The following is a 9696-nucleotide window of genomic DNA, read 5'->3' as shown; positions in this document are numbered from 1 at the left end:
TGCCCTGCGTGCATGCGTGTGCGCAAAGCAAAACGAAGAGGAGAGCATCGCGATGCTTTTTTTTGGTCCATCTGCGCGTCGCGGAAGAACACGCAAATAGCTCCAATGGGATCACTCTGGGTACCGATCATTTGTGCATAGTGTTTGTGCGTGTTTTTGTAAGTGTGTGCGTGCGTGTGTGTGTGTGTGTGGTTAAATTCCGCAGGGGGGGGGGGAGCGATAGAGTGTGTGCAGCAGCAACCAGTCCACACTTGCCGTGGAAGTGGACGCAGACATTGTGGGGGAGCACCGGAGTGGGGCTTTTTTCAGTTTTTTTTTTAAACATTTCGGACTTCATCAGGATGCTGCAAGTATGAGAGAACACTTTGTCGCCATGTCGGTGCTGTCTTTGAAATTGTAAGGACCCTCTCTCACACACAAGAAAGAAAGAAAAAAGTGGATCCGGTGACTTTACAAGCATGAGGCACCCTTGGCTCTTTCCCACCCGGAGTGTGACTTGGGAATACTGGACGTGGATGCTTGCGTGTCTCTTGTGGATTCCATACTCGTACGGCATGCCTCATGTCATCCGAATAGGTGAGTGATGGCGTGTGTTTAATTTAAGCCCAATATGTGTTTATATAATGCAACACAAGCAACAGGAGATGGGTGCAAAGCATCACTGTCGTTTAAAACAAGTGAGGTTTGGTGCAATGTGACGACCTCGCCTCCAAAATTTGCACTCCTGTCTCATTCCCTGCAAGGAAGTTGACTCCCCATCACTTGAGTTTAAGATGGGTTCTGAGTGTAAATCCAACACAATCAAGTGCACAGGTTCTTGCAAAAGCAGTCAGAATGTCACAATTTGTGTGACCACAAGGATCAATATGTGTGTTTTTGTCCCTCCAGCGCTAATGGTATTTGACATTTGGCTGAGAAGCCTTGTATTTGGACAAATGGCACCGACAGCTGCAAGCGGCAGCATCTTATTGTTGATTTTCTCCACCATAATGTCACTTGAATAAATGCCCCCAAATGGCCAGTCAGATCATGTGGGTCCTCTTGCATGTGCTTGATGTTTGGCTTTCAGATTCATGCATTAGTCCGTGGTCGGGGGACCTTTTTCTTCGGGTTTTTATAAAGCTTATGATAGTTCTTTGAGGTTTTATGTGTTTTTACAATTGCACGGTAACCCAGATCAAGCGCTCTGGCGGGCCATTTATGGTGCACGGGCCGCAGGTTGCCTATCATCTGTGGTAATCACTCATAAATTAAGTTAAAGGTAAGAAAACAGGTTTAATTTTATGAAAAGTGGGGAAAAAGAAACATTTTGGGTTTGTGTCTTTATTTTGCGTTTCTGTGTAACCCTGCTAGAACCACCACTACAGAACACCCCACATCCTAAATAAATGGAATGGTTGATTGTTCCTGTCATTATGCACACATACCACTCCCTTCATTTGATTTTAAAATGGATTGGATTAGGACTGGATTAGGATTTGCACATGCACGTAAATCCCATTTAAAGTCGACTTTCACGTCGTACAATGCTAATTCCCAAGAGTCAAGCATCGTGTCATGACGGTCATGACAAGCACAAAGTATTTTGTTATGATTGACTGCCGCTCTCTGCAGAGTTCCCGACTTCCAAGACATTGTGGCTCATGTCTCAGCATCTCTTAAAGCTGTCGACTTGTAGCACACAAAAAGGACGAGTTGTTTTTGTAAAAAAAAAAAAAAATAATAATGTCAAGGTGCTGAGACAAATGTACCTTGAAGTGTGCCACCGTCACACAGCATTGCTTTTTATAGACTCCGTCATTGCTGTGCAGTAGGAGCCTTTTTTTTGTTTTGTTTGTGTGTCACGCTGAGAGACGTGGGGAAGGTTGCGGAGTATGTGCCTCAATGTCAAATTTGGGGGGGGTTGACATTGGGATATTGTACTATTGGAGTATGACTGCTGGCACGCAGCATTAGGTGCACCTGCACAATTTAATGACACCTTCATTTAAAATGATGCGGCATCATGAAACAATATGTGCATTATTGCCGTTGCAGTGGTGTAACCTGTTCCTAAAATTTTGGTTACATGGCATGAAAGGAGCATAAAATTACAAACAAATTTGGAAATGTGTGACACAGCTTTTGTATCGTTTGTTCTCCATTGTGCAGTTGCACGTATTGTTGTCGTACCAGTCAAAAGTTTGGAGACAACTCACTTACCAATCGCATTGGGAAGTGTGTCTAAACTTTTGACCGGCCCCTAAATAACCAGCAGAGGGCCCTCTTTTAGTCGATCAGCGAAAAAAAAAAATGACGTCGTCAAGGTGGGAGGCACCATTTCCGCTCCCCCCCGCCCCAAGTGCCATCTGGGTAATGGTGGGCATCCAAGGTGGAGTGGTTGCCATTGATTCGCCGGCCTTTTACAGCACATTGATCTAAGTTGAGACCAGATGGTCGCGTCGTGTCGTGTCGTACCGCCGATTCTATTTGCTGGGGGGGAGAATAAAAAAGTGCTCGTCTTGCCTTGCCCCCCACCCCCACCCCACCGCCTCTCTCCTGACATTACAGTTTGCCGCAATAGAGGCAAAGGGGTTGTCTTCTCCAGTATGAGGCCATTTTACAAAGTATGACGCGATAAAGTAGTTGAATTACTAATAATTTCCGTCAATTTCCGCTGTCCTCTCTGAGCTAAGGTCACATCTCAACAGTGTCTGTTTATGAACGCCGTTCATTTGTTCTCTCGTCGCTTCGTTGAGTGGGGCTGGCTTTTATTGTAGGATCAATGACTTTATCTACGTGATAATGTGAAGCGCGTCATCAGTGTTGCTTATTCTTTCCCACCCTTCATTTCCTAGGGAACACCTGGACGCGTGCGTTTGATTATTCGTTATTGTGCGGCATGAGAGATGACTAGAATGCAGCTACTCACAGTCACAGTCACAGTCAAACCATTGTTAAGAGTATATTTCAACGTTTGTTTACTGTCTTAAAAGTGCAAAAAGAAGCGGTAAATAAATCCAGAAAAAATGGGATAAATAGGAGGGTTGCGTCAGGAAGGGCATAAAAACTAAGCCAAATAAACAAAGAAAGTTCATGAAAGCCAACCACTGTAAAAAATGTTATCTACTGTATAATGGAAACTAAATAAACAACAATAAAGTAAAACTACATCCCATTGCAGTGCTTCCCACAGGACTGCAGTCTGTATGTAGTGATGGCGGGGGACCACATGATCATTGTCTAATTTACATAATTTGCCATGACACATGTGCATGTAATTGTAATGGAAGCTGTAGGAGAGAAGAATAAAAGTAAAAAAGCCACAAAAAACAAAAGCAATATTTTTAGAAATACAAATTAACTACCTTCTGTCGCTTCCTTTTTGTCGTTTTTTAATCTCACAAACAAGACAGAGTGGTCTGTCAGTGCTTCTAGATAGATCGGTACGGTCCATCGCCTTTGTCTTTTGTGCGGTCAGAGTGTTTCACTGGCAGCAGAAAACTCTACTATAAACAAACGCTGTTGCGCTAAAGTGGCGCCGGCGGCCCACAATGCGTTGCGCGATCACATGCGAGTATCACGAGATTTCGTCTTGTGTGCGTGATCCATAACGGCGGCGTAAACAAACCGGATGCTAAACATATGGGCGAACGCAAACCAGGCAAATTTTAGCCCAAATTTTGGACGTAAACCGAAAACCGTGCTAACCGAGGCGGACGTTAACCAAGGTACCTCTGACAAATACACCACCAGATGGGTTGTTATCAAACTCCAAAGGTTAGATCAACTTGAAATTTCTCCTACAGCTCAATGTGTCCCACAAAACGCCCACTGTAACTTTAAGTCGTTTAGTTAAATCACAGCAAAATTTGGTACACGCCTTTATGGGACTGACAAGCACATGTGTGTAACATTTGAGCAGGATTGGGTGAAAAACATGGCTGCTATCAAGCAAAATATTTTTTCCTGGATTTAGCCACTAATTGTCCATAAATCTTTGACTATTTAGCTAATGATGATAAAACTTTGAGGGTATCTGTATTACATGTATGCTAGCATTTCTTGCAAAGCATTTTGACCACAGCCCATGCGGGAGGTGGACAAATGTAATTTACAGTCATGTGAAAAAAAAGGGTGATTTGCTGGACGTTTGCTGGAAACATGTTGTGTAGGTGATTTAATTGATATTTAAAATATCGTATTGCTCATACGGTATTTTACTGAGCATCCAGCATCCTTTCTGATGTCATAATAGGGTTCATCCCGATTCTATGGTTACCATCACAATTTTCCGCTTTGCCATCACTGGTACGCTTCTGTGGTGATATCACAATGTGCCTTGCATTTATCTTGTAAGACTGCAAAAATGGTACAGTACACGTTTTGGATGCAAGTCTCCCAACACGGAGCCACTTTAGGGGGCCTTGGGGGACGTGAAAACGAGGTGACGCTGCATCAAAAGCTGTGTGAAATGAAGACAACCATCAGATGACTATTTCATCTGGATCCAAATTTAATCTGTCCCCAGATGTGGAGAGGAAGGAAGCCAAGTGGGAGTGGGGTGTGTGTGTGTGTGTGTGGGTCGCGGGAAAAGGTTGCAGGCAGGTAAAAGAACTAGCTCAGTGTATTAAGGCTGCCATCATCTACTCAAATAAACACGGCAAGGCTAAATGACAGCCCCCACTCCTCCCCACTCCCGGGCTTTTAGGAACCTCCACGTCGCTCCCTAAAAACAAATGGCCGGTCTCTCTGGGCCTCTTGTTCGCAATCCAATCCCATTTTCTGCCTGTTCATTAGCCTGACAAACGACACATTGATTTAGCACATTGGTCTATCTCCTGTAATCAACTCAAAAAATGCTACAAACAAGCTCTGACGATCATCAGAACTGCCTGGTTGCATTTTTTTTTTAAGCCTGAAGAGCTCCTAAAAAAAAAGCTCTCACGTTGGACCCTTTAGGAGAAAAAATGTCACTGCTGTAAAATATATATTAATATTTGCTTCAACTTTCAACAACCTGAAATATATCTATCAAGTTTTAATGATATGTTTATATTACATATCTATCGTATATCATTTATATATTTATATTTTATATTCCCATTAAGGGCCAGTATGTTTACATAACTCCCTTTTTATTTGTGATTAGAATACAAGGAGTATTTCAAGCACAAAGACGCAGCCTGTGGAAAGCCTGTCCTTATTATTATTATTATTAATATGATTATTATTAGCCCACAAAAGGATTTGAATGCATTGTTTTTTGTTTTTTTTTTACCTACAAACCCCCCAAAAACTCGCACTTGAGGGTAGGTTCCTCCAAACAGCTGTAAATATTTTTTATATTCATATTTCTTCTGCTTCAGCCTGAAATATACATTCCACGTGAATTATATTATGGGGGTTTCTCACCCATTAAAAGCCAGTATGTTTACATAATACCACCATTTTTTTAATGAAAAAAATAACAATTAGTTCAATATTCAATATTTCAATGAGTTTTTGCTGGTTATTGTTATGATTAGTTTGTGAGATGGGTCAATGATTGACATAGATTTTCATGTATTGTAATTTTTCTACAGTGTCAGATCTAAAACAAAAACTCCTCAGGAGAAAGTCTGCCAGCTTCGCCAAAAACCTCTGGAAATATACATACTAACATTTGTTTTCTACTTTAAACAAATCAGTATTTTTTGGGGACGTGAACCCTTTAAAGTCCTGAGTGCTTACAAAACTACTTTTTGAAATTGAAAAAGCTCAAATTGAATAAGCTCATTCTTAGGCCCTTACATGGGTCAATTGTTGGCAGTGAACATTCTGATTGAAATGCACATATCAACTTTCAAGTCTATTTTGGAGATTTGAACTCGTTAAATCCCGGTATGTTTACATACCTGCTGTTCCTTATTCCAAAAACAAGAATAAATGGTGTAAAGTAATTTGCATGAAACACATTTCAAGGAGTATTTACTTAGTATCATCAGTAGGATGCCATAGGTCAGTGCTTGGCAGCAACATTGATTTTTCTGCATTGTGTTTTTTTTCCCCCCAGATTCAAAACAACAACTCACACTCAAGGTCCTCAGTCCAAAAGAAGCTGTAAAATAAATATGAATATTATAGTCTACTTTAAACGAGTCAATATTTTAAAACAAATTCTGCCTGAAACGTACATATCACACATGAATTAAATTTGAACCCCTTTAGTGATACCATATTTCTATGATCACTTAAGCTAACGAGACTTGAGTGTAAAAGAAAGTGCAGGTGCTTTTAGCGGGCTCGCTCAGTCACATTTAATGATGATTATGCAATAATCCAAGCCACTGGGGGCTAATAGAGAAGGAGGATCTCAGCAACCAGTGAAATAATCCTCGGACACAGCGGGGCCCTTTGCAGCCTCGGCTAACTTAGCGCCTAGCCGCTAGCTCGTGCGCCAGATGGTGTTTTCATATCGTAGCACAAAGTGGGTTTTCGACTGCGAAATGTCTGTTGCAAGCATATGTCTCTTGGAATGCACAGCATGGTGATTCTTTACGCTAATACCTCTATTATTGAGTAGTGGTTAAGTCGGTTTTACCCTTGTATGACTTGTGCAATGGAATGGATAATTATTACCGTATTTAAGTTATTTCCTGTGTTTCGAAAATCTGAACGATTTAAATAAAATTGAACTTCAGAATAGTCAGCGCACAGCTTGTATAGCAATATATATTTACTGTCCAATGAAAGTGAGTCAACACACACCCATTATTGTTTGAGTTGTAAGGTAATTGTGTCTTGCCTACAGTCAAGCATGGCGGTGGTACAGTCAGGGTCTAGGGCTGCGTGAGTGCTGCCAGTAGAGGGGAACAGCGGTTCATTGAGGGGAAAGATGAATTCCAACATGTACTTTGACATTGTGAGACCCAAACTGGGCCACATGGCAGCGCTATGCCGAGGAAGTGGACGGTGATGAAGTGGCTATGCATGTCTGCTCCAGACCTCAACCTAACTGAGCACCTGCGGGGGAACCTCAAGCAGAAGGAAGGTGGAGGAGTGCGAGGTGATGTCATCATGGGGGAGTGGAAGAGGATTCCAATAACAACCTGTGCATCTCTGGTCAATTGCAAGTACAAGAATCCTCAAGTTCAAGAGGATTAAGGCAGCGGTAGATAACTGGTACTCGCACTAAATATATTCACACTTCGGACACATTCACTGTGAGGTGTACTCACTTGTTACATAATAATGGATGTGTATCAACTTACTTTCAGCAGTTAATAAATCTACTCCAGACAAGAAATGACACATCTATAGTCACCTTTACACTCGTATTACCCAATATAGTCGATATCATCAAAGAAAATCAGCAATTCCGGACACAATAAATAATACTTATGCTTGTGTGTTCCCTAGTGGAGCTGAGTGGCGAGAGGACAGGAAGCGACGTCGGGGGTTCAGAGTTGAGTTTTAACTTGGTGTGGGTTACTGCAGCAAAGTAGCCTCCTTACAACCTGTACAACATGCTCTCACAGGCTTCCATTGTGGTCATTTTCGAGTTTACTTTCAAATGTATTGTCCCTTGAGAAGATACATTGTAATAAAAACTGCCTTGCAGCCAGGTTTCCTAAGGGGATCATGTGCTGCTTCGCAATGTCACTGTACATGTTGTAACCACAGCTCCACCGGTATCGGCAGCCCTCATGCAGCCTAAGACCCTGACTCTACCACCATCATGCGTGACTGTAGGCAAGACACAGTTATCTTGCTACTCACTCGTGTTGCCAGCTCTTTAAACAATAATGAATGTGCGTTGAGTCATTTTCAAGTCCATACTGCTGTCCAAGTTTACTTTCTATGGTATTGTCCCTTGAGAAGCTATGGTAAAATGCTTGTGGTGGGTTTATTCACTTGTGTGAGCTACTGTACGTGGCTAATCTAAAAGAAGAGTTAGGGAAAAATTCCACAAACCACAGAGGAAGAAAGACAGAGCTCAGGGACGTGTAGTTTAGCTTGTTAATTAGCGCATACCTTTTGATCCCAATTTGAAACCTCGCCACGTTGCAGCGCTGCTTCCTATTTTTGCGTGTCGCCCCCGAGCCAGATAAAAACCAGGCTTCATTCGTGCGACACCTCAAACGCTACAGAATTCACCGGAGCAGCATTAGCGTTCCGCTTTCCCGCCCTCGCGTTAGCGCTGTCCTTATCTATTCCCAGATGTTGCATGTAACCTGTGACACCCTGCTAACAGACACACACACACACACACACACAGACACACACAGACACAATCACAACAGTGAAGGTAAGGCGTCCTCTATCCTATTTAACTCTGAGGACAAAGGAAGAAAAAGGTGTGCCAGGGTTTCATTCTGCCTTTGAATCAAGCTCCCATTGTTTGGTGCATCCGCACACGTCAGCTTGTGTGAATCCCCAAGAATCTCATGTCTGCAGGGAGCCGTGTGTGTACGAGTACGTGTTTGGGCGCCGGGGGACGCGTGCCTGCATGATGAGGGGACGTATAGTTGAAGCTGGCATAAAAGGCCCCCGAGGGTCGGAGGCGGTGGGGGGGGTATGTGATGGGGGAAGCGTATGCAAGAGTTACTAATCAACTGTGAGGGAGTCAACTCTTGTTTTTACCCCCCCTCCCTCCCTGCGAGAGACAAAGACAAGGAGTGGATAAGACAAGCTTCTTCAGGCCAAAAAACACTCCCGAAGGAGCCCTCACATTGCACCCTCACACTTTTTTTCCTTCTCATCCCGCCGGTAACAAACGGCGAGTGCAGGAAATGCTCAACATCCTTGCTCTCCGCTGATGGATAGCTGGGAGGTTAGAAGCCAATGTCAATTTATAACAGAGCCAGAAGCTTCCACTCAGCACTCGTGCCGCATGCAGGACAGACAATTTTGGGATGCTCTCGACCGCCTCTGCTGGGGTTTTTTTTCATTAGTGCACCCATGGTTAACCGCAAAATAGAAGAGGGTGGATGGTTTGACACTGGCACCACAATGCGGTTGATATGTTGCTTCAATGTAAAACCAGAATCATTACAGAGAACATCTGAAGTTGGTTCAATAAAACCAAGGTGGTGAGTTGCCAAATCCATGGAATCAATTAACAGCAATAAAGGGGGGATTGCTTTTGAACATAAATGTATTAATTGATGTACAGTGCCTAAATACTGTCTCGTGGAAAGTAAAAATTAAAATTGTATAAAAGTAGTCCAGAAATAATGTTTAATCTAAGCGCTCATTATATTTTTACAGTGTTTACGTCAAAATTTGTTCTACTCTTTGTTTTGTTGACGCTGACCACTCGTAGCTTTTAAAATGTGAGTCAAATACTTCTAATATATCAGTAATTCAAATTTAAAAGCCGCATCTCCACAGCTCAAAAAAAAAGCAGCTTGACTGGAGTTAACCTCAGCGTGGTTTGCACTCGTCGTCCGTTCAAAAGGCGAAATTCACTCCAGGAAGGTTGCCTATTTCCTGCAAAATAAATGTCAATCAAGAAGCAATGCCGCTAATTGCTTTTCATTAAGGCCACGCATAATTCCGTATAAAAATTGCATGCAACAAAATAGTCTGCAATCAGCAAGTACTATCTGCTGTGATGAAAAAGATCCATTGAAATAATGCCTTTGTAATTGGATGCAAATTTAATGAGACATCTGCAGTATGTCAGAGGGCCCGTTATGCTCATTGCTAATGCAAACAATGTGCGCGTCACTT

At 42.5% G+C, this 9696-nt stretch overlaps 1 protein-coding gene across 1 annotated transcript in view; it reads left to right on the top strand.

The window, feature by feature from the left end:
• Nucleotides 1-259: 259 nt before the first annotated feature.
• Nucleotides 260-9696, top strand: part of grik3 (glutamate ionotropic receptor kainate type subunit 3) — a 114177-nt gene continuing 104740 nt past the window's right edge. The window contains exon 1 of the mRNA XM_054781267.1: nucleotides 260-576. Coding sequence (XP_054637242.1) covers nucleotides 459-576 — 118 coding nt within the window. The 5' untranslated portion in view covers nucleotides 260-458. The remainder of the gene's footprint in view (nucleotides 577-9696) is intronic.

This window comes from Dunckerocampus dactyliophorus, chromosome 7, assembly GCF_027744805.1.
Source record: "Dunckerocampus dactyliophorus isolate RoL2022-P2 chromosome 7, RoL_Ddac_1.1, whole genome shotgun sequence".
Lineage (NCBI taxonomy): Eukaryota > Metazoa > Chordata > Actinopteri > Syngnathiformes > Syngnathidae > Dunckerocampus > Dunckerocampus dactyliophorus.
This window is presented reverse-complemented; position numbering and strand designations above follow the sequence as displayed.